Source organism: Platalea leucorodia (genome assembly GCF_965183815.1).
Source record: "Platalea leucorodia genome assembly, chromosome: 5".
Taxonomy (NCBI): Eukaryota; Metazoa; Chordata; class Aves; order Pelecaniformes; family Threskiornithidae; genus Platalea; species Platalea leucorodia.
In genome coordinates, this window is record NC_138827.1 from 31,898,733 (window position 1) to 31,923,139 (window position 24,407).

The window sequence follows — 24,407 nt, forward strand, 5'->3', positions numbered from 1 at the left end:
GGCCCCGTGATACCCTTTGCACGCAAAGTGGCATCAGGGAGGTGGTATTAACTGGCTCAACCCTTTGCAGCAGCTCTGCAACCCGTTTTATAGGGTGACATGGCTGCGGAGGGAGGGCACGGCACGCTCCTGGCTGCGGTGGCCGCAGGTAGGAGCAAGGCAGAAGTTTGCATTTCTCTCGCACTGTGGTTCAGGGCACTTTGCTCCTGGCAAGGCCGGTGACCTTTGAGCTCTGCCAGCCCGGTTGTTTCCTGATGCCTCTTTGTGCCCAGCCTGGAGAAATTCAGGTAGCGTGGGGTGGAGCTGAATTGCTCTCTGCCACCGCCTCGCTGTGGTATGTGACAGGCAGGCATGACGTGGGGTGACACACTGCCAGTGTTCTGGGGTGGTTGGGTGCTGCTGGGCGTCACGGCCTCGTTCCGGCTGCCAGGATGCCACTGCTGGCTGGGATAAAGCTGCTTCTGGCCAGGGAAACCCATCATCCTCCCCAGCGGGTGCCTGGAGCCTCCCCAGCTGCTGCAAGCCTGCCCGGGGCAGGAATCTGCCCCCCAGCCAGCCAGGAGCCGGCTCTCCCCACAGCAGGATGCCCGCTCCCCTCTTTTCCCTATCCATGCCGGAGATGCAGCCCTGTGGCCTGACCCCTCTCCGTTTGCAGGGATGCAGGCAGCGGCAGGGACGCTGGGGGCCAGGAGGGAGCGGAGTCCTTAAGCCACGGGGCGAGGGGGTGCGGGTGACCCGAGTCAGCTCCTGCCGGGGACCGAGGCACCGGGGTGGACGAAGCTGGGGTGACGGGGGCGCCGCACCCCGCTGGGGAGCGGGGGGACTGCGGCCCCCGAAGGGCTGGGGCGTGGCGGGGGCACGGGCGGAGCGGCGCCCGCCCCGGGAGGAGGCGGCAGCCCGGCAGATAGCGCTGCCCCGGGGGGCCGGGCCGCGCCGGGCCGGGCGCGACCGGAGGCGGAGGCGGGCGCGGCGGCACCGCCGGGGCGCAGCAGCGGGACAACCCGGGGCACGGCGGAGCCGGCGGCGCGGTGCGGTGCAGGGAGCCCGGTAGCCGGTACGCGATGCGTGCGGGCGGGGAAGCGCCGCACCAGGTGCTGGGCCGGCTGCGGTTCCTGCTGCAGTGCAGCGAGTGCTTCCGCCGCGCCCAGGCGCTGCCCGCCGCGCTCTGCTACGTGCCGCGGGAGGTGCAGTACAAGATCTGCAAGGACCCCGCCGCCGCCGCCGCCGCCGCCGCCGCCCGCAGCCTGCTCAGCGTCTGGGACAGCCCGGGGCCGGCGCGGGGCGGCAAGCGGGCGGCCCGGGCCACCATCGAGGTGCGGAAAGGCGGCTGCCTCCGCGCCACCGGCGAGGAGTACTGCAACGGCGCCGGGCTCTGGGTCAAGCTCAGCAAGGTAACGGCGGGACGCGGCCCACGCCGTGCAGCCGGGAACGGCCCCGGGGGCGGGGGGGGGTCGGGCCCCGAGCGCGGCGACAAGGCGGGACCTGCTTTCAGGAGCAGCTGGAGGAGTACGCGAGCAGGCACGACCTGGCCGAGGGCTGGCTCCTGGCGCGGAGGTTTGGAGAGGGAGGAGATAAGTTGGTGCCGGTTGAGTCCGCGGAGAAGATCCAGTGGCAGCACCAGACGCTCGGGGTTGATTATAAACCCGCGGTCAGGTATGGCCCCAGCCGGCTGCACCCCGGATAGGGACCGGGCTGCGGGCGCTGGAGGCGCGGGTGGCCGGTGCCCACAGAGGACGTGCGACCCAACCATCCCAAACCCCCCGGGCACGTCCAGCGCAGCCCCCCTCGCTCCCTCCAGCGCGGGTGGGACACGTCCCTGCCGAGCCGCCTGCGGGCAGGAGGGTGCCCCCTCGTAGGCTAACCCTGTTTGCTTGTGGCAGCACCTGCGCAGGATAAAGATTATGCCAGGGGGTTTCTGAGGCACTCGGCTTTGGGCTGAGCGATGTCGCAGAGGTCATGCAGTGATGAGAGAGCTCCTATTTGATTTTCATGACAGAAGGCCACGTGCAGGGCGGGATTCTCCCGCTCTGCCCCAGCCTGCACCTGGGTGCAGGGACACTCTCATCCCTCCCGCAGCTGTTCCTGCAGCCCCTGGGTTGCCATCACTGGTCCCCCACCACTGCTGCCTCCACTCCAGGCTAAAGCAGTAATGCTTGGGCACGCTGAGCACTGACACATCTTTTCCCTTGTGTGACTCCTCTGCTGGTGCTTCTCCAGCTGGGAACAAGTGGTGGACCTGACGTACTCCATGCGCCTGGGAGAGAAGCCCAGACTCTTAGAGCAGGATGAAGCTGCGGTGGAGAAGTTTCGGTATGAGTGCATCTCCTAGAGCGGTACTGCAGCACCCCGAGGGGCAGCTGGCTGGGCACTGGACATGCCTGTGGGGCCAGGACTGGCTTCAGGGTCGGGAGTGGGGAGGATGGGTGCCATGAGATATCTTTTACATTGGTACCGTTCGACACTGTTCAAATGAAGATGGCCTTTGCTCTGTGGAGCATTGGAGCAACCACGTGATGCTATTCCCACTGGGCTGGGGTGGCAATAAACACCTGTTGTGGTGGTGATGAGATACAGCCGTGCCATCTGCCTGCGGCAGGGACAGCTGCCCGGCACCATCCTGATGCAGTGACCATAAGATGCTGCGGCTGATCCGAGCTGTGGCACCTGCACAATGCTGGTGGGCAGGTTTGGGGCGCAGCCTGGTCTCCCTGTCACGTTAACACGGAGCCCCCCCTGCAGGTCCGTGCCCCCGGGCTGGAGCTATGAGCACGACATGGAGCTGGGGCGCTTCCTGTACGATCACAGCGAGAGGGAGCTGCAGTGCGGGGACTGCACCAAGGAGCACCTCAGCAGCGTCGAGGTCTCCTCACAGATGGTGTGTAGCAGGGTTCCTCTGTGGCCCAAAATCAGCATGAGACACACAAGCATCGCCGCAGCTGCAGGGAGGAGTGGCCGGCGGTGGCTGTCCCCTCCGCGAGGGGCAGGGGATGGTGGTGGGGTTTTGCTGCTCTAGGGAAGCTATGAGGAGTTGGTCATCTGGAGCAAAACCCCATTGTGTCTCTGGGGTGCTGTGAGGGGCCCATGGCCATGCCCAGCTTGCTCTGTGCAGGAGCCACCATCCACCTGCAGCCCAGTGAACTGAGGGGCTGGACTGGTCCTGAACTCCTCTGGCCCCACAGGACCTGTCCTGGGGGTGGCCATGGTGTGCCCAAGGGTGCTCAGCTCCCTCCCTCTGCTTGCTGCACTCTTGCAGGAGGACTACGGCGCAGCCCATCTGACTGACAACCAGACATTCACCTTCTGGGAGAGCAACGGGCCTCTGGGGCAGCACTGGGTGCGGCTCAACATGAAGAAAGGCACCATTGTCAAGTGAGACCTCTGGGTGTCCCCGGCTGCTCCTAACTGTGCCAGGGATGGGCAGGGTGTGGGGCAAAACACCATCTTCCTCTTGAAAGCAGCTTTCCCTGGGCTGCAGCCGGGGGCTCGGGGTCAAAAGGGGGGGCAGCTGCTGCCAGATGCACCCCAGGAGGACATAATCTTGCCCCCAGCCCTGGGACATCTCCAGGAGCATCTCCATGTCCAGACAGCTCGGGAGGGGAGGACAACACTGCCCATTGCTCTTCTCGTCCCCAGGAAGCTGTGGCTGATGCTGGATGGGCAGGTCAGCTCCTACATACCCAGGCGGGTGGCTGTGTATGGCGGGGCACCGAACAGGCTTCAGCACCTGAGAACCGTCCTTATTAGCGAGTGAGTAACGAGCAAGGAGCAGCCTGGGTCCAGCTTGTGCCAAACACCCAAGCTGTCTCTGCATCCCCGGCAGACGCTAAGAAAAGGGCTGCTGGGGTCAGTCCTGAGTGACCCAGCGGTGACAATGGCTCTCTGCGGGTCCCTGGATGCAGGTTACGTCTGTCCCCGCAAGCGTGGTGGCCCCCCGCCTCCACGTGCCAGCCAAGCACCTTCATCTCTACTCCTGCTCCTCATCCGTGCTGTGGCAGCTGGGCTCCAGTGTGCTTCCTCCTGCTTGGTGACTTTGGGGGTCTTTCCTCCTCCTCCTGCTCCTCGCCTCGGGGGACACACGTGCCACTGCCGTCTCCTTTCTGAGCGTCTCTGCCATGCTGTAGCCAAGAAGTCCTAGGGTGCTTCACTTCTCCCTCTTTGCTCTGGCTCTGCAGCACCCTTCTCGAGGCAGGCAGGGATTTACACGGGGGTGTGAAGATCTCCTCCTCCTTCCCCAGAACTTGCCTGTTTGCCTTTTTTTATGGCTGAGCAGTGAGATTTGTCCTTGAAGAAGCATCCATGAGACTGCTGAGGTCTCTTCCCTGGTGGCAGGAGCCAGCTCCTCTCTGTATCTGGGCAGTCACAGTGGTTTTTCCCCATGCGCCTTTACGTCTTTGATGAGACCGTGCCAAAGGCTTTGGAAATACAAGTGAATCACTTACCAAATTGCTCATCTCCGCAAATCTGTTTCCTTCAAAACACGTCACCCTCATGTGACCAGCTCGGCTTTACGTATGGTTGTGCTGACGTGAGATGCGCCGGGACCCTCTGGGAACAGTGACGTGCTCTCAGCCATCACTTCTCTGTTCTGCTTTCAATTTATGCTCTTTTCTGGCTCTTTGGATGTGGCTTCCGTCTTCTTCAGGATGTCTCTGTACCTCTGACAGCCTCTTCTCTCCACTTGGTCCCCTCCTGCCACAGCCCCAGTGGGGCAGGGGGGCTTTTGCCATGGGTAGCGGTGCGTCCTTGGCTGGGGAGCCAGAATGGCCCATGCCTTGCCTGCCGCCTTGCCGGTGTCTGTGCCTTGCAGCTCTGCCATCTCCCTCCGTGCTGTGTGCAGGAACAGCTTCCAGGACGTCTGCATCCTCCGCAACATGAAGACCCACCTGCCAGTGCTGGAGATCCGCATCCTGGAGTGCCGGGGTGAGCCTGCGCTGCCGGACTGGGGCTGCCAGTGCAGCCCAGTCCTAAACCTGCAGCTGGTCCCGGCACCTGCGACTCTTCCTGCCATGCCGGCTGCTTTTTTGGGTCCTTTGGAGGAAAAGCTAGGGAATGAGCTTTATTTGGGATGCCGCAGGCACTGGGGGCTCTTTGCCCCCAGTTGCAGCATCCAAGCCATGCTGGCCGCACAGCTGCAGCCTCACATGCAGCGTCACTGTCCTTTCTTGGCAGACCAAGGGTGCAACGTCCGCCTGCGAGGGATTAAGATCAAGTCCTTCTGGGAGTGGGACCTGATCCTCAACGCCGACATGTTCCAGCCAGCCCGGCTGGTGCGCTACCCTCTCCTGGAAGGGGTGGACGCTGACGTGCTGTACCGACGGGCCGTGCTCATTCAGAGGTATGGCACCAGGACGGCACCGTCCCCGCAGCGAGCCTGGACCCCGAAGAAGGGCCGTGCCCTAGCCTCCAGCAGGAGGTTGCACGTGTCTTGCTTGAAGTCTGCCAGCTCCTTTCCCATGTGCAGCAGGGACTTTGGCTTGCTGCTCCCCATCCGAAGGCAGCTGCTTCCAGTGCCTGGGGAGCACGGTGCCAGCAGAGGGCAAGGGGAACCTGCAGTGTGGAGTCTCCCACCCCACTGCCTGCAGGGCAGCCCCAGGCTGGGGTCAGCACTGGCCCCACAGAGAGACCCTCTGCAGCGAGTCAGCTGCAGCGCTGTGCTGTGGGCTGGGCTGCCCTCATTTGCAGCTTTTTCTTGGGGGGTACAAAATAAAGCACTTGGCTAGGGGGTGCTGGTTGGGTGCTCCCATTGGTGTGCCAGGGTCCCTCCATGAGCTGGAGGAGACCCACGTGCAGGGAGCGTGGTGGCCAGGCTTGGTGTGTGCCTGGGGCTGTCTGCGGTGAAACACCGTGGGTGTATTGGGCTCCACATGTCTGCCAACCCCCTCACATCCTCATGCTGCTCCTCTCCGGTCTCCAGGTTCGTCCAGCTCCTGGACAGTGTCCTGCATTACCTGATCCCCCTCTCCGAGGACAGCATCGGCACTTTCAATGCACTCAGGGTAAGCGTTTGCTGGGCTCCCTGGGGATGGTGCTGGTAGGAGCATCTCATCACGGGCTCGGCTGGTTTCCCCGGGGACTGTGGCATGTCCCCCTTGATCCGATGGGGACAGACCAGCCCAGGGCTCATGCTGAGAGCTGCCATGCTGGGCATTGCCAGAGGGATGGGGGAGCTGAGCATCCCCTGTGACATCGGGGGCTGTGCTTGGGGAGGGGGAAAGAGAGCACAGAGCAGCAGGATCAGGCCTCTAACCGTCCCTGCTCATCCCCTGCTAGAGCATGAAGCCATTCCTGCTGCTGTCCAAGCAGGGCGCAGCCCTCATCGCCCACTGTCTCCGGTCCTCGGAGAGCACTCAGCCTCACACCCTGCCAAAGCTATACATCAACCGGCACCTGGCCCGGGAGCACCGTGCCAACCCCGCGCTGGACCCCAGCTGCAGGAACACTGTCTTCACCCAGGTACGGCAATGCCGTGCCCCACGCCAGGTACCTACCAATGCAGCATCGCTTGCCCCAGCTGCATCTCATCCCCTTTCTGCTCTGCTCCTCTCCAGCTGTATGAAGGCCTCAGATCTTCCAAGAACAATCAGCCCCTGGACTACAGGTAGGTCTTCATGTCGCATTTGTGGGGTGTCACCTCCCCAGAGCGGGGTGCAGGGGGATGCCGGGTGCTGCTGGCTCTCTCGGAGGAGGGGGTTGCATGGGGCTGTTGCTTCCCCGCAGGTGGCCCCTGACCTACAGCCAGTGGTGGGAGTGCGATTTCATCACCGAGGGCATCGTCGACAACGGTGAGAGTGCTCCCCTCCCACCTGCGGCTCTCTCCTGGGCTTTCTCGTGCTGGGGGGCAGCTCGGTGGCTCACCCACTGCGGTGGGGTGCCCACACTTTCCCGGCTGCTCTGCAGGAGGCAGCCCAACTCTGCACACGTGGGGTGGTCCCTGCATCTCCCCTAGGCCCCCAGTGCTGCTCCTGCCCCACAGAGATCGGGGTGGCTTGGCCAGATCCTGCGGCTCAGCGTCTGGCCCCGGTGTGTCAGGCACTAGCCAGCCTCTGCCCCCATTGCAGGTGGCGGGTTTCGGGATAGCCTGTCAGACGTGTCAGAGGAGCTGTGTCCCAGCTCGGGCGATGTCCCCGTGCCCCTGCCCTTCTTCGTGCGCACCTCCAACCAGGTTTGACACTGCGCTGTCCACCTGTCCTGGCCCTGGGGGAAATCCAGCAGACCCTGGGAGCTTGTCCCTCAGTTGCAATATTTTGGGGTGTTAGTCCTGTCTTAATGCTTGCAGGGCTCTTGGCCGGGGGAGTGCTGTGCTTGTAGCCAGGTGGTGGAGATCTCCTGGAGGGGTGTAAAGGGCAGGAGAGGGGTGGAGGAGTGATGGAGGCTGCAGGAGGGACCATGCTGGGCTGGTCATATCTGTGTCCATGGGTCCCAAGCCTCTCTCCTGCAGGGTAACAGCAGCAGCGACACCAGGGACATGTATGTCCCCAACCCCTCCTGCAAAGACTTCCCCAAGTACGAGTGGATCGGGCAGCTGATGGGAGCAGCCCTGAGGAGCAAGGAGTTTCTGGTGAGCACAGCAGAGCCTCCCCGGCTGGCGAGGGAGCTTGGAAGGGGCCACCGTGTCTCAGGCAGAGGGGCTGCCCTCGGCTGAAGGAGGGACATGGAGAGGACTTGCATCTCTGCTCCCTCTGGCAGATGCTGTCTCTGCCGGCACTGGTGTGGAAGCAGCTGGCAGGGGAGGAGGTCAGCTGGAGCAAGGACTTCGCTGCCGTGGACTCAGAGCTGGTGAGCAGGGCCAGGGGCTGGCAGGGCAGTGCTGTGCGCTCCCGTGGCTGCTCCGGCTCTGCCGTGATGGCTTTTGCCCATTGGGGTTGCAGGTGAAGCTGCTGGAGGTGCTGGAGGGAGTGGACAGGGAAGCCTTCGAGTTCATGTTTGGCAGAGAGCTGACCTACACGGTGGTGCAGAGCGACCAGCGCATGGTGGAGTTGATCCCCAATGGCAGCAGCACCGTGGTGCGCTACGAGGACCGCAAGGAGTTCATCCGCCTGGTGCAGAAGGCTCGGCTGGAGGAGAGCAAGGAGCAGGTGACTGGAGTGTCTCTAAGGGGACCCTGCCCCTGTGGCAAGCCCTCCTGGTACCTGTGGGGTTGGTGGCTGTGAAAACGTGTCCCCAAAACCAGCTCCAGCTGGGCCGTTCCCCCGTGCATCCCATGCCCAGGATGTCCATGAGCCCCGGGGATCCCCTTGGGGGTCCTGCAGTCCCTGCCCCCAGTGCCGTGGCTGGCTGCCCTGGGCTCAGCCCCGTTGCAGTGATGTGGGACCCCTCCTGTGCCTCCCCCAGATTGAAGCCATGCGTGCTGGCCTGCTCCGCGTGGTGCCCCAGCCTGTGCTGGACCTGCTCACCTGGCAGCAGCTGGAGAAGAAGGTCTGCGGGGACCCCGAGATCACAGTGGCCGAACTGCGGAGGTTCAGTAAGTGCCAGGGCCAGCCCAAAGCTGCTCCCAACCCCCCACGTGAGCAGGGGCTCCCCTTGATGATCCTCATCCTGCGCACGCATCCTGCCCCGTGCTGAGTCCCTGGTCGTGAGGTGTCAGGGAGCCTGGGGGAGGATGAGCCAGAGGGATCCTGGATAGGGCTGGGATGCTTCAGGTTTAGCTGCAAACCCCACCGGTCCACACTCTGGTCCCTCTGGTCCTCGGCAACTGTGAGCAGAGGCAAATGGCCATCCTGCAAACTGGGACCCCTATTTCTCCACCTGCCTTTGTGCAGGGTGCCAGCCCCGCTCAGGGTGCAAGGGGCTTGCCGGGACTCACAGAGAGCGGAGGGTCTCCTCCTCCCCTGCCTCCACTCTGGGCTCTTGCAGAAGGGTGGGATGGACATGTCCCATGTTAATTTGCTTTACTGGGAGTTTCTAATGAAGCTGTTCCCTGTTCCTCATTGCAGTCACGTTTGAGGACTTTTCCTCCGACGACATCCGTATCCAGAACTTCTTGGAGGCGCTCAACAACTTCACCAGCGGTGAGCGACCCCAAGCCTTTCCCTGCTCTTCATGTGCAGTGGGGTGGGCCAGGGGACGGAGTACCCACTGCCCTGCGCCCCAGGGATGCTCACCAGGTGCTTTCCTGGGATTTGGCTGGGGTCGTCCCACCTGGCCCTTCCTGGGATGCTGAGAGCATCCCTTAGTTCTGCCCTGCGCTCCCGGGATGCTTCTGCAAGGGCAGACCCCGCTGCGATGGCAGTGACTGGGATGGTCCAGTCCCTGAGACCTGAGCCCTGTCCTTCTCCTCAGAGGATCTCAGCCACTTCCTCAAGTTCGTCACTGGCCGGAGCCGCCTCCCGGTTCAGATCACTGTCTACCCTGAAACAACAGAGTGAGTCTGTCCGTCCTGTGCTGTGCCGGGGTTGCTGCGCCGTGCCGGGGTCTGACTCTTTGCTTTCTCCCAAGCTTGAACGCATTGGACATGATGCCACAGGCCTCCACGTGCTCCTGCACCTTCTACTTGCCCAACTATTCCTCGTGAGTTGAGCTGGGGACAGGGATGTTCCCCCCTCCCTGGGGCTGGTATTGGGGTCCTCTCCCACGCTCCCCAGGTCCTGGCCCAGGGGACCTCTGGGCGGGTATGGGGAGGGAAGCGTGGCACTCTCAGTGCCCATCAGGGCCGTGACCCAGCGTTCCCCGCTCCAGGGCCAAGGCCTGTGAGGATCTGCTGCGGTATGCCGTGTACAACTGCATGTCCATCGACACCGACAGGAACACCTGGGATGAATGAGGCCCTCCAGGCGCCCCATGCCATGGGAGCTGCCCACCCCAGCGACACCGGGTTCAATAAAACTGCAGGGCTGGATCCTGCCATCCTGCCCCAGGTCCTGTTTGTGTCCGTGCTTCTCGAGGGCTGGGACTGGAGCGTATTTGGCCAGTGCTACAACTCGGGGGGCCAGCATGGCACTGTCTGCTGGGTGCTGCGCTGGCACGGGGTGCTGTAGGGTGGAGAGCAGGGCGTGCATGCGGGGGCTGTGGGTCCTGTCCCCTCCCTGGACACGGTATGCGTGGGGAGTGCGGCCACAAACTGCCCCACCTGCCGTGCACCCTGCAAAGTGCCCCCAATGCCCCCTGCAAACTGCCCCCCCGCCATGCACCCTGCAACCTGCCCCCCAATGCCCCCTAAAAACTGCCTTCCTGCCATGCCCCCTGCAAATTGCCCCCCAATGCCCCCTGCAAACTGCCCCCCTGCCACGCACCCTGCAAACCGCACCCTGCAACCTGCCCCCCGCACCCGCCCGCAGCCCCACCTCCGGCCGCCTGGGGGCGCTGAGCCCCCTCCCGCAGCCGGGCAGGGATCCATGACTCGGCGCTCCGCAGCCTGGGATCCTCCCCTCGGTGTTCTTCTGGCTGCCCTGGCCGGGAGGAGCCGATCGCAGCAAGGCGAGGCAGGGGATCGAGCCTATCGGCGCTCTACCGCCGCTGTCCGCGGTTGACACGCTCGGCTCTCCGCGCGCATGCGCAGTGGGCGCCGGCGCCGCCATTCCTGTCCTGTCAGTGAGGCGCTGGGAGCCGGCGGCCGCCAGAGCGCAGGTAACGGCGAGGCGCGGGGAGGCCCGGCGCCTCCGCGGGGGCTGGGAGGGGCGCGGGGGACGCGGGGAGCCGACTCACGCCTTTGAGAAGCGCTGGCGGCTAAAGTTGGGCCAGGCTGAAGCGAACCGGTCTTAGCCCGGCCCGGCTGGGCTCGGCCTGGCCCGGCCCGGGCCTGCCCGGTTCTGCCGTGGTTGAGTGAGGCCTTGCCCCTGTGCTCTCTCTGCAGCATGGAGTTCCAGGCCGTGGTGATGGCGGCGGGGGGCGGTTCCCGTATGACGGACCTGACCTCCAGCATCCCGAAGCCGCTGCTGCCGGTGGGCAACCGGCCCCTGCTCTGGTACCCGCTGAACCTCCTGGAGCGCGCCGGCTTCGAAGGTGAGGCACGACGGTGGCTTGAGGTGGGGGTGGAGACGACGTGCTTACCCTGGCCTCTTCAGGCTTCCCGCGGCCACCTCTGCCACTCCTGTTTGTGTCATGTGTGTGTGTGTTCCCTCGTTGTTCTAACGTCTTATCATAGGTGTTCTCTTGATCGGGATAGGTGCTTTAGCAGGAGCTTTCTTTTCTGCATCGGAGCTCTGCTATTGGCCCATGTCAAGTCCTTTCCTTAACTGTAGGCTGCACCTCCTGTGCTTGCGCCGTTTTCTCCCTCTTCTCCCCTCACGAAGGCTTTTCCCATATATGTGCTCTTCCCAATGTTGGTGTTTTTCCCAGTGTTGTTAACTGGGAGTCTCTCACTCGTTTCTTTCTCTGAATCATTAACGAGAGTGGCATGAGAAGTGTGTCAGCTCTCGTGGGATATTATTTGGTTTGTTGTTTCAGTCTGGCCTGAAGTTCAGGGTTACTTGTTCTGTCTGAGGCATTTAGTCCTTGTTGTTGCAGCACGGAGCCAAGTGCTAGGTTTTGGACAGAACTGGGCAGGGGGAAGTGGCAGGCTTGGAATGCTCATCTGTGGGCCTTGTTTCATGGGAGGGCTAAAAGGTATTTCGTACATAGTGAGGTTCTTTAGTATTTTCTGGGTTTAGGTTTTTGTTTACTTTTTGAGTGGTGGACCAAATCTTTCTGTGGTGTTCCCCCTGCTACTTATAAAATGTCTTCCTCACACCTTTCATTGCTCTGTTTTTTCATGTTTGTAATTTTCTTTTACATTTCTGCTTTTCTGTTTTTGCTTCTCCTGCGTGACTGTGTGATTATTCTGTACTCCATCCCAAGAATGTGGCGGTTTTCCTGGCTGCTTCTTTTGTCTGTGAAGATGTAAAGATCAGCTCATGGCTATCCATGTCAGCCTCTTACAGTTTCAGTGTGAAGGAACAAAAGAAAGAACAAACTTAAGACTTTGTCTTGATTTTGTTTCATTAAGAAATCCTTAAGAACTTTTTTCCCTTGGGATTGCTTTTTGTCTATTGTTTGTTGAGTCTGCTTTCTGAATGTCCACTTTCTTTGGCTGTTCTGTCTCTTTTTTTGCTAGGATCATACTTTTATCCAGTGACATGGATATATCGGTAGCTAAAAGCTTTTCTGTAACCAGTCTTGTGCTCTGTGTGGCTCTACAACTATTCAGGAATAATCATTTCCACTTGCTCCTCTTGACCACTAGTAGGTGGTGTTATGGTCAGATCTTTCTCCTTTCTCACACATAGCTCTTCAGCTTATCTATCCCCTACGAAAATTTGGACATGCAGGGTTGTACAAGCAGCTTCAGTAAACAAGCTGCCACCTTCCTGCTCCTCTCTTGCTTCTGCCCCCTGACCAAGCTGTGTTAATACTCCAGTGGCATGAATTTTCTCTCTGGTTCATAATTCTAAGCATTACAGGAGGCTTTAGTTCCTCATACTTGCTTATATTAGTAAGTAGGTGTTCCAGAGTCTGATTCACTGCGTCCCTTCTGTCCTAAATGCAAGTGCTTCATCTCTCCTAATAAATATTAGGAGACCTTTGTCCAGCTCACCAGATTTATGCTGAACTGTCGGCTTATAACTTCCACCTGACACCAATTCCTTCTCCATCGGTTACTTCTTTCCCCAATTCAAGGTGTGCTTTCAATCCCTTTCTCTAGGTTCTTCAGCCTGTTTTGAATCCAAGTTGGCATCTGGTACGGGAGTGGGAGGGGAGCCCTCCCGTGTCTCTGGTACCAAACTGCCACACGATTCTTATGTTTACAGTTCCTTCCTCTCTTCTGTTAACAGATTCAGGATGAGTTCAGTTTTGAACGATACGGATTTATTCTTAGTGTGTTTTGATCTTGCCACGGAAGCTTCCTAGGCTGAGGACTATGCTATCTCCCATACTTCCCTATTAAAATTCCATATGGAATATGATGTTACAATGTTGGGGTTTTTTTGGGGGGTGGGATATTTTAATTTGAGGGTTTGACTCTTGCTTTTCCTTCCAGTTCTTGAGGCCAGGAGAAAAGGTTTCTTGCTGGTTTGTTTTCTCAGTCTTGTCTTTGCAGAGCTTCTGTTCTCACATTCTTCATTTTGGAAAATACGCTTTCATGCCACTGTCAATATCCTTCAAATGTGCATTTACCTTTATTCTTTTATAGATGGAATGAGTTTGTTGCTCATGTATTACTTCAATCCCTTGCCAAGGTGGTGCTGGGAAATAGTTTAACGATTGTATTGTATTATTGTGGTTGGTGGTGTTGTCCACAGAGAATTATACAGGATCAGGGAGGGCAAAAGACAAAGCTCTAAAGTGTTGGTGACGTTAATGCAGGGTCTCATTGGACTGTTTCAGGATATATGGTTTGAAGGCACTCACTAATAACAGAAGATGTTTCTGTTCTGTCTTACTATACTTGTGCCACTCACATGAATGTGTCCCTTTCAGTAACAACCCTCCACCCACACAAAGCAGGAGAGATTGTTTTCATATTCATTCGGAGTTTAATTCTCTTCTGCAAAAGTTACTATTGCCAAAAGCTTGGTTCATTGGAGAACCCAATTATGTTACTCAAGCCTTTTGACAGTTCTGTCAGGCTTTGTAAATAAAAAGTGAGCGTATCCTATTTGTGATGTTTGGTTTTGGTTTTTTTTTGGTTTTTTTTTTTTGCTTGATCTCATCCTGCTTTCCTCTGTCCTAGAGGTCATTGTGATTACAAGGAAGGAAATCCAAAAGATGTTAAACTTGGACACAAAAATGAAGCTGGATTTTGTGTGCATCAGTGACAACATGGACATGGGTACAGCAGATTCACTGAGGCATATTCACCAGAAAATTAAGGTATTACTGTCTTTTACTGAACTTGACTGGAAGACATTTGTTTATAATAATTTTTTTTTCATTGTGCTTTAAGAGCTGTTCAAAGTAATGATACTGCGGGTAACTGAATTTCCTGATCTTCAGGAGAGCTGAATTTTGTAAAGGTCACCTCATGGGGGAACTCAAACAAAGACTCTAAATGACAGCTAGGAGGGCTGGAGCAGATCCAGGCTGGGCGTTGGCTGCTTCTTAGTCAGTGTTAGCTTTCTGGCAGGTTAATTAAAAGGTTGTATTTGTTCATTCATACAATTTTTTATATGGTCTGTGACAGCTGTTGTCTGCATAGTGCTTCGGGAAGTAGTTCTGCACAAGTGTTCGTTGTCGTCTTAGCTTAGGCAATACGCTGATATGTAAGGAAGCTTATGTTCAGTTCTTCACCCTGCCACAGGCTTGCCTGCACCGTTAGGCAAGTGACTTGCTCTGTGCTTCAGTTTTCTGCTTTTCCTATGCTTTTGCTGGCTTGGTCATATGGTAAGCTCTTTGATAAACAGTGCCCAAATGTGATAAAGGGCTGCTGTTCTAATAAAAATGCCAGTTTGTAGAATTTTAATTTCCAGCTGCACAATTAAAACACTCCCATGTAAGGCAGAAATGCTGCTCAGAGCTCTTGCCACAATCTGGGATGGAATTTTGTTTTTGTCGTTGTCATACACTTAATCTTTCCAATTTATTCCCTGTCTGTTTAGGCCATCTTAGCCAAACGGGCTGTTTAAATAAAGTTTGCAACAGAACATCAATGGACCATTTAAGTCCTGAGGTGCCTTTTTGTCTTCAGGCTCTTTTTGAAGGTAATAAACTGCAGTATAACAGCTGTGTACTCCCAAGAGAGAGATTCTGGTTGAGACTAGATGAAACTTTCTGGGCAAATATGAGTGGCGCAATGAGACAGATTCTGCAAGGCATTAATGCACAGGCTAGAATAATTTAGAGAGTGAAGAGAAGATATAAAGAGGAAAAGTAAAATCAACAAAATCAGTTTAACTTAACTGCATGTTTCTGTCATGTGGAGAATCGTGGTCTGTCATAACTCAGTTTGGCAGTATTTTTTAAATATGTGCATGCAGTAAGGAAATATCTCTGCACTGCAAATTGTGACCCTGGCCTTACGGTTTTATTGCCTGATCAGAGCGATTGGTTCGGCTGTCTCGGTGTCCCTCTCTTTGGTAATCCAGGCGAGTTTGCTTAGGGGGAGGCCTGGGAGACAACAGTAAAGCGTGGGGGGGTAAGAAAATAGACTGTGTCTTCAGAGGCGGCAGTGTTGATCTTCTGTTTATTTTTCAGAAAAAAAGGCTTAGAGAAGATGTGAGGTAGTATTGAAAAACACACAGCTTTTCTTCAGTCAACTGCTGTGTACGAAAGGCAGCAATTGCTTCTGCCCTTTTTATTCCATGTCTTGCTTGTCTGGCCGGAGAGGACAAAGTGGTCTCTTATTTGAAATAAGCCTATACTAAGTTCTTGAGCAGATTGCTGCAGTGTGTATTTTGGAGTCATTCCTCTAGTAAATGCATACCACCAGTACACCTCTTACAGGCCATACCCTCTCCTGTGTGATATAGGTGAGAGAACTACACAGTAAAGGTAGCTGAAAAGCTGCAGTATGTTGGGTACATCTACAGTGTAGCAGGAAAGGAATCTCGCTGAAGAATGCCCCGGTGAAAACAACAGCTGCTTGTGGCCATAGTTTGCTGGCAGACTTTTTGCAACCTATGCCAAAAGTCTGATGAGGAGTTTAAACTGGTTGCTGAAACTTCTATTTGTCGCAAATTGAGTTAATTGCCCACAGACAGAAGAGCAAGTATGCTCAATAAAAACGAGGTAACATGGCACAGTATAGACGACTTGCCTGTGTGCAATGCAAGCGACACGGAGTAAAGCCAAGATTATAAATGCACTGTAAGAAATATGTCTAAGGCTGGCTGATCGCAAATCCTGAGATGCGTGTAAATGTTGAACCGCTCTAAAGCATAAAAATCTCATGACTTTCTGCCTCATCTGGCGTTGGACTGAGGGAGTTCCAGCAGCGCAGCACTGCTGCTTGCTGTGCCTGCAGTTGCAGGCCTTTTTGCTGTGTTGCACCTTGGTTAATGAAGCTTGGTACTTTAAAGATTAGATGTCAAGATTAGATATACAGAATTGCATTCAGTAGTAGCATGAGACTACACATGTGCAAAGCCTGTAAGGGCTGAGGGAAGGTAGTTTGCATTGTTGTTTTATCGCTGTTTGGTACTGGCGTTTTTGGGGGCAGGCAAGACTGACTGTCTTGGTTCACAGTAACAAGCAGCTGACTCCACCAGTCTTACTCTTTCCTGGTTGTTCAGAAGTTCATGAGAGCAAAGGAAGCCTGTTCAAGTTTTTGTTTGCTGTTCGCCCACTCTACACACAGGATTTTTTTGACATCTTTACTTCAAGAGTTGATATAGTAGATGCACGCTCTTTGCTCTACTGGAACTCTTCCTGTTATTTTTGGCTGTTTCGGCCTACACCTGATTGACAAGGTAGCAGCTTCATTAGTTTTTTTTTATATTCATTACAAGTCTGAATGTATCCTTTTCTTGGGTCCTTCACACAATGAAGATATAATGCTAAAGGCACCTGCTTGAGAAGTAATGAACAACAGAGAACTTGGTTCCCTAAGTTCCACTTTTTGGGTTCCTAGGCCTGGGTGTCAATCTTGCCTGTTCTTTACCAATAGTTCTTTAATTGACTTGTGTGGTGGGGTGGTTTTGTTTGTTTTTATTTAAACATTTAATTTTGGTGTCTGAATAGCTAACACCATTGACCAGTTTGTCTTCACAACTCTATGCCTGAGAACTGAGGCTTAACAAGATGAAGTAATTTACATTAAAGGAATTTGTAACAGTACTGGAAACTGGACATCTGTCCCAAGTCTCTCATGGTTTTATGCACAAGATCATCTTTCTGTACTGTGTGTGTATTGCATACCCCATTTCCCTACCTTGAAAAAGTCAGCAGGACAAGAGATTAAACACAAGTTGAAACTATTTTAAATGGAAACCACAGAAACAGAAACTTCAGTAGAGCTGCAGTCCAATTTCTGAATCACAAGTGTTGAGGGTTTTTTTCAGTGTGTGCTAGATTATGACTCTAAACAGGTCCTCAATTTGGGAATGCATCGGTCTAAATGTAAGTAACTGAAAAATCATTTTGCAGCATATGAAGTAGAAACTGATAGGGATTTTTTTTTTGTCTGTGTTTATATTATTTTTTTTAATTGGGTAATATAACACTTATTGATGTTTTACACTAAGTTATTAATGTCCAGCACTTAAAATGGTGTTGTCAAAAAGCAAAAAGTGCGTATAGGAGTTAGTAATTTATTTCTTAAATGTTTCGGTTTATACGGGGATATGAAAACAATTTGTTTAAGGACTTTGTTGCAATTGTCAATCGGATCCTTTAATTGCTTTTCTGTGGACAATCCCAGCATTTCACTAGAATGCTGTTGGTTTCAGGATCCTGCTATAGTCTGTGTACTTTATGGCAGTTTCCATGGCTATTATTTTAATATCCAGTCTTTGTTTTTTGATGTACTTTCAATATCACTGTCAGTTTTATTGTTTTGGCCCTTTTAAGTTCCTAGCTTTCTGCTCATCTTTTACAGGACTGATAATGGGTGGCTTTTCAAAATATGAAAATGAAAGTGAAGCGGCAAAGGCTTAATTCTTTTCTTGTTTATATATAGAATTGGAGATGGTGGAACATAGACTATATAGACCGACAGCTGATGGTGTTATTATAATGCTCTTGTTGAAACTGCAGCTTTACCACCATAGGGGCGTTCACAGGTCTTTGTGCCACTTCATGATCTAGCCTGAACAGAGAAACAAGCCAGCCTTCCATGCCTGTAGGTTTGGATTGATGACCTTCCCTGGTCGTGAAGAGAGCTCCCCTATTCCAGATGGGGCCTTGGCAAGAGGATGGTATATACAGGAATTTAATGTATTTTGGAAGATGAAGGTCTCCTTCTGTAGCTGAGTAAATTCATTACAAGAACATTGTTTTTATTTATTTATTTTAAATGCCTTCTGACTTCCATTTTCTTTCAATTGTTCACATACGCATTTATACTAGAGTAATTCTGAAGTGATGTACTTAGTGAAAACTTCAGTACTTTTTGAGTTACTGCCTTACCCGCAGCATGGAAGTGAGACAGGTCCAGCAAGACTTACAGGACACAAAAAGAGGCACTACTGTGGATTTCTTCGGCTGTGTGCCTGTCAGCTTTTGAAAAGCTGTGCAAAGTAGTGGAAAAAACCTTTCACTAAATCTTTTGAAGACAACGAAGAGCTATGATAAACCAAGCAACTTTGATGGATTGTAACAAGCAATGAATCAAGCAATTATATCCTTAGGTTACAAATCTGTTAAAGCAGTACTCGCACAATTTACTCAATCCAGTATCTTCATGTTGAACTTCTAAAATATTGCTGTATGTTCATGTCTGTTTTCAAGGATCATGTCAATAAATACTTTGAAACTTCAGAAAATTATTTTTATAGATTAAATAACAAAGTCAGCTCTCTCTAAGTCTGTAATATGTAAATACCATCTCATCCAATGTACGTTAGTAAAAGCAGGCTGTGAGCTCTTTAGGGCAGAATCTATGCTTTCCTTTGTTGCTGAAGGCTGGAGCCATGTTGCTATTGTCTTAATCTATTATTTGCATTAAAGAATATTCTTGACCTGTCAGGGAGTGCTTGAAATAAAAAAAAAAAATTAGTTAGCATAGGTGTAAAAAAAATTGGTTTTGTATGAAATGTATACCAAACTCCCTCCTTCATGAAATCTTGTTTTCCACATCATTTTTTTTCCTGTCATTTTCTGATTCTGCTCTCTTAAGATATCTTTCCTACTTCATCAATCACATAAGCTGTTGCTCGTCACTGTTTCATCCATTAGAGGCATGGGAGGCACGTAGCCTTTGCATGCTTTGCTAAAGAGCCTGTAGAATTTATAAGGGGGAAGAAATAATTTGCTTTCTTAAGAGTCAGATTCTCTAAAGGGTAAACTTTCATTAGGGACAAATGAGCAAACAATTTGGATGTAAGGATGGCTTTATCTAGCCCTGAGCATGAATAAGTGAATACTTATTCCATAGATGATGAGAAAACACTAAACTTGCTCTGGATTTGTCTTTAATTTTCTTCGCACATGGTGTTTCAAGATTAAGGGGTGTTTAAATGAGTTCAGTGTTTGGCATTTTTAGTAAAACAGTATGGTCAGCATGCTGCTGTAAATTAAGGATGACATTACAGGTGTGACAGAGCAGGTGCTAAGGTGTAATTTGATAATTTCCATGTTCCTGTTTTTATTTATTTTTATTTAGCATCCAAAGCTTGCTGACTGCCAGGAGCGGTCTGGAAGAGGGCCTCTGTAAGAGGTGTGGGTTTTCTTTTTTCAAAATCATGTATAATTACTTTCTCCTCAATAACTATCTCCAGTCCTTGTTTCTGGTTTTCATTGGTAAGCAGCACTGGCTGGAGCATTCAAATTACTTCAATCTGAATAATAGGGCAATTAGTAAGAGTCCTGGCAGTTTCAGTGGTGATATCTGATATGCTTTCTAGCAAGAGAAGAGATGCAAGTGCTGTCTGCTGCGTGCTGTGGTAGAAGATGATGCAGTTTTGTTTTGTAGGCAGCTCGTCTTTCAGTGGTGATTTTTTTTTTTTCTTCATAATTGTGGGCAGTAGACTGCCTTTTTAAAAGTTAACTTCTTTTGATGTCTCTTGAAATTTTATGTAATGAAATCTCCTGGCTCACTTAGGGAGGCTTTTCATTTGTAGCTGATGCTAGTAGACACACTTTTTTCAAGTCATCATGTAAAGTCTCCTGGTATGTCCGTCGGGGCTGTCTAGTGGGGTCATTCCCGCCAGTATGTTGCTCTGTGAGTTCTTCAGTCCAGATTTATGTCTTCATTTATTTGACTTCTACCACCATTCGCAAAGGCCTTCTCTTGCAATTTAGTAGATCTCCTTTGGATGATTCACAGGACCAGTATGCAAAATATATGCGCCATGACCTGCTATGTTACAGCACAGTAATAGCGTCAAGACTCCGGTAACACAGAATTCATGATTTTGGGGATTCGTAACAAGAAATTGTAATAGGAACTAGGAGCCCAAGAGCAAATTGCGATGTCTCAGAATGTACTAGTTGAAATAGGGTGATGGTGAGCAGCTACTCTGATGGAGGACAGAAAGGTAAACACAAGACTAGAATGTATCAGGTAAAGTGTTTTGTTTTGGTTTTTATACAGATGAGAAATTAATACTGTTGCTTAAGGCAATGGGAAGATTTTTTGCCTGGAATACCGCACAGGTGTGGAACTCAAATGCATCAAATAGGGAACGAACACTAGAAAAGGAGATAAGATATTCAGAGTGGAATATAATTGTGTTTCAATTTACTGTGAGAAGACATAGGCTGAAAATTACAGAAAGGTTTTAATCAGAGCAGAATAGGATTGTGAAACAGTCTTCCAGAAGGAGTAACCAAGACAAAAATCCCCTAACTTTATACTGGAGTGAGAAGCTGATTTTTTGTTGTGGTTCTTTTGTTTGTTGGTTTGGTTTCTTTTAAATAAACTAAGTAATGTGATACCTGGAATGGCAGGAGGCTAAACTCTGACTTAAGAAACGTCTTTGAGAACTATGTTTCTGTGGCCTTCTGCTTGTACCGTTCATCAAACTGCTGCAGACCTTTTTGTGGGTTGTAGATCATTGTTGATGGGGGGGAAAAAAAAATAGGTGAGGGTGTCACTGTAGTTTACAAATGAGTTCCTCTGAAATTTAGGCGTCTCTAATATTTGACCATTTTGTTTCTCGTGCCACATTTTACCAGACCCACACGGCTGCTGTCTGGCGCCACCTCCCAGGCTGGGGCCTCTCCAGGCAGCAGGTTGAGAAACCTGGTTAAATCATGAATCTGCGTTTCAGGCTGAAGCAGGAGGTGGATTGGGTGTGCCTGGATCAAGCATTTGTCTTCACTGAGTCTATATTATTTTCATCTTCTGTTAAGCATTTCTCTCCCTTGTGTCACTCAACTATACTCCAGCCAGTGATTAAAATGTGGCGTTCCAGCAGAGTAACAGCAATGGAACAATTTCACATTTTCCTTCCTTGATGAGCCCTTAGTTGTGTTAATGGAAGCCCTGACTAATATGGTGTGAATTAATCAACATGTCTTCTGCTGCTATCACTGGTGAGTGCTTGCATGCGAAATGTTTCATCTCAGGTGGTCCACCTGGCTTTCTCGGTTTCACAAAATAAGATTTGAAAGTAATACAGCTCTTAAAAAGCAAAACAAAACAAACCCTAAAAAGCTACCAAAAAGAAGAAGAAAAACCAACTTTCTTTGAACAAATAAACAAAGATTGAAACTCCAGATTCTCTTGGTATGTGCATCTTTGGGAGCCATGTTGTGGAAAGTGTGATGTCACGGTGGTGGTCTGTATGCTGCTGAGGGTCACTGATCCGTGGAGTCTTGGACGGCATGGCTAAGCGCTTCGCTTCCTCTGTTGAAAAATCTCCTTTCCAAACACATGATGTAAGTAAGCTTGCTGTAACGGCTGGAAGGTGGAATCTGAATCCTTTTGGTACAGCTGAGCGGAGTTTGGTGAGCATGGAAAGAAAAACTTCAGTCCTCATAATGTATAGTTATGTATTTTTTGTACTGTCAGTGGAAATAAAAAAAAAACAAAACCAAATGAAATTCATTTGTAAGAGACAAGGTCTCTCTCTATATGAGCAAGAGTTAACTAGATATTCTGTTCATCTATTTTGAACTAGTAAAAAGAATTTCATCAGTTTTTTCCAGCAGACCTGACAGAAAATACTGTTTACTTGAGTGTCTAAAATCCAAACAAAAGTTGCTGTCCTGCCGTTTTTTCTGATTCTGCCTTTCACAGTATTGTTAGTGCTGCGTGGGAAAATCAGATATATCAGATGGCAGCTCACAGAATATGTAGCATCTTTTTTCCTTCTCTACCTCTGACTGAAAGCTGCCACTACTGAGGCACTAGGCAAAATTTAGTACGGATTGCATGCCTAAGTCCCATTCCCAAAGCACAGCTGATTGTCTTATTAGAAAACAGCTATACTGGCAGGTGCTCAGGCTGGTGATGTTGCTGGGGGGGAATGATATAGCACTGCCTGGCTGTGTGCTTGATGAATGTGTTCAGGACTTTGCTCTGATCTTTATTTTTCCTGGCAGGGTAAGAGTTAGAGAATTCAACAGTTGTTGGTTGTTGTTGGGGGTTTTTTTGGTTGGTTGGTTGGTTTTTTTTTTTTTAAAGTTACTCAGCTTTAGAAGAATGTAGCTAATTAAATTAATTATTTTACTGCCAGGGTTTACTATAGATCAGGGCTAAAACACCAGAAGTTTGAATGAGGCAATTAGCTCTGAAGGTTAGGATCAAGAGCGGTTATTAGGGCATTTGCTGTTCTGCAAGTTGTCGGCTACAGAGGATGCCTTCCATTATACACACAGGCAAAACCTTAGGTGTTTTGCAAGAAGAGTCATTGACAGACCTGAGATGCCTGTCCGTTTTAATTGTTGCATTTCTCACTGCATGTCCTTATCCTTTTCATGCTCCCGGCAACTCAAGGCCTGTGCTCGTTATGTTAACGAATACCTCTTGTTTCCATGTAGAAGTTAGTTGTCAGCATTTCTCCTGTATTACAGTATATGTTTTCATTTAGACCCTATGTGGTTTCTGATGAATTACACAAATTCAGCCTATTCTAGTTGTAGCCCTAGTAAGCTATTTGCACATGTATATAGCTGAAATAATTTGTTTAAAAGTGTCCTGGTAAAAATCTTTTCCTGTTTTTATGAGCTACTACTAGTTTTCATTTTGGGGGAGTAAACAGAAGGTAGCGTTCATTTTTGTAAATCATCCTTCATTTTTCCTACTTAAAGTATATACAGTTGTCTTGTGTAAATAACTTACTGTGCTATGTGTTGAGGGAAAATTACAGCTTCAGTAAAGGTAATCTCAAAAAACATGTTACGCTTTTTGTCTTTAACACCACTTTCATGGACACATGAAGGCAAAGAAGAGTTAAACATCCTTTATTATCAGCTCTTTTTATGAGGCATAAGAAGCCTTTTACATTAATAAGTCAAACTCAAGTTTATAGTTTTCAAAAGTTGTTTTCAAAAGTTGGCAAAGCCTTGTGCCATATATGAGCCTTGAAGACGTAACTGTCACCTGTGCCTGGGTGAGGACATGAAGGGTGGCATGAAGGCATCACTGATGTCCATGCCACCCGGGACTCCACGGAGCAGGAGGAGTAGTGTGGGGCAGCGTTTGGTGTTCCTCAATGATGTCCTTGTTTTGAATGTTAAGTCACCATCTGGTCTGATGTTTTAGTAATTTTTTGTTTGTAACTTCCAATGTCCTTGGCCTTTCCCCATGAGACTCAAGGCCTCCCTGGCTTCAGGTAGGGTGATACTTGCAAGGAGGCATTCACAGGCTATTTGTACATTTTTCTGGAATAACATTACTTCCTTGCTGTCCACAGCCTTTTTACTTTGTTTCTAGCCTGCATGATTTCTACTTGTGTATTTTCCCCATGTTTGGATCTCAACAGCCGTTCCCTCATAGGAGGTTGGGGCTTTTCGTGGCAATTGTGGGCTGTACAGCTATGACGGTTACCCTGTTGCAGGTGACATTCCTCAGTGAGTATTCATCCCTTGAAACAGAAAATGGAATTGTTTAGATCAAACACAATTGTGTGTGTTAGCCTAAGTACATAGTTCCAGTTATTGGGGAATGTGGGAGGGAGTAGATGCCAAACGTCAACCCAAGGAGCTACTGTGCTAGAGAGGGTTTTTGCAGCCTGGTGCAGTAGTGTAACATTGATAATGGGAAGGTGGTGCTGTGAACAGCACAGGCTGTCCCAGAGGCTGTCACTTTGCTCAGCACTGTTGAAAGCCATGGGGAAGATCAGTGGACTTGTAGGATGCTGCAACTGAATTTTGCATTTTTGTCATGTTATATTAACTGGGAAATCCATGTAGGTTATGTAGTTTTTTCTCTGTTCTGTGCTGAAAAGGGGAAAACAATTGTGTATTCAGATTTTCTTGAAGCAAATTTAGGCATTCTTCTGTAGTATAAATCCTGTTAGCTCCTTTGGGAAGATGGTGAAAATTCTGCATGTAGACTAATTGTGCTGGAAAAAGTGGAGGTCTTGAAGTTTTCATAATGTGTTTCTTACGACACCAGTTGCTGCAGACCAAATATCACTGGAAAAATAGGAGAGGTGCTAGAGGAGAAAATAGTATTGCATGGGGGATAGTGTAGGAATCTACAGTTCAAAACAGTACTTTTATGTAACAGCATGATTCATTTTCACAGGGAAAAAACACTTGAGGGAAGCTAATCAGGTTTCACACGTGTGGACGCTCAAGTTCAGCGCAGGCTAGTATAAAGCAGCAATGCCATGGAGCTGTGTTTCACAGTGACTGGTTCTGTTGAGCCTGTGCTTTGTGGAGCAGATTTGCGTTTGGGGTTTCTGTTGGAGCAGAGTTGAAACTGGGTTTGGTGTAATGAGTCAGTT

General features: G+C 51.0%; 2 protein-coding genes across 11 annotated transcripts in view; both read left to right on the forward strand.

The window, feature by feature from the left end:
• Positions 1-1,051: 1,051 nt before the first annotated feature.
• LOC309591092 (E3 ubiquitin-protein ligase HECTD3-like) lies at positions 1,052-9,812 on the forward strand. The gene is made up of 21 exons (XM_082312909.1): positions 1,052-1,391; positions 1,493-1,653; positions 2,218-2,310; positions 2,740-2,875; positions 3,254-3,369; positions 3,634-3,747; positions 4,838-4,920; positions 5,170-5,335; positions 5,915-5,996; positions 6,271-6,453; positions 6,549-6,598; positions 6,718-6,782; positions 7,059-7,162; positions 7,439-7,558; positions 7,687-7,776; positions 7,869-8,075; positions 8,332-8,461; positions 8,934-9,008; positions 9,280-9,361; positions 9,436-9,507; positions 9,676-9,812. The coding sequence occupies exons 1-21, from the start codon at positions 1,062-1,064 to the stop codon at positions 9,758-9,760; spliced, it is 2,544 nt and encodes an 847-aa protein (XP_082169035.1). The 5' UTR covers positions 1,052-1,061; the 3' UTR covers positions 9,761-9,812.
• Positions 9,813-10,477: 665 nt separating this feature from the next.
• The window catches only part of EIF2B3 (eukaryotic translation initiation factor 2B subunit gamma), a 107,780-nt gene continuing 93,850 nt past the window's right edge, over positions 10,478-24,407 (forward strand). For 8 of the 10 annotated variants that reach the window (XR_014228396.1, XR_014228397.1, XR_014228398.1 and 5 more), the window contains exons 1-3: positions 10,478-10,563; positions 10,790-10,938; positions 13,646-13,785. Coding sequence is in view for 4 of the 10 variants with exons in the window: in XM_082314259.1 (XP_082170385.1) it covers positions 10,791-10,938; positions 13,646-13,785 (288 nt within the window). In the remaining 6 variants the exon portion in view is untranslated. Of the gene's footprint in view, positions 10,564-10,789; positions 10,939-13,645; positions 13,786-14,510; positions 14,613-24,407 lie in introns of those variants that run through there. The other 2 variants (XM_082314260.1, XM_082314256.1) reach the window with 2 other exon arrangements.

Coding starts and splice junctions, on each gene's coding strand:
- LOC309591092 (XM_082312909.1), top strand. CDS start 1,062: ATGCGTGCGGGCGGGGAAGCGCCGCACCAGGTGCTGGGCCGGCTGCGG. Junction 3,370..3,633: donor AAGAAAGGCACCATTGTCAA/GTGAGACCTCTG, acceptor TCTCGTCCCCAG/GAAGCTGTGGCTGATGCTGG. Junction 9,009..9,279: donor GCTCAACAACTTCACCAGCG/GTGAGCGACCCC, acceptor CCTTCTCCTCAG/AGGATCTCAGCCACTTCCTC.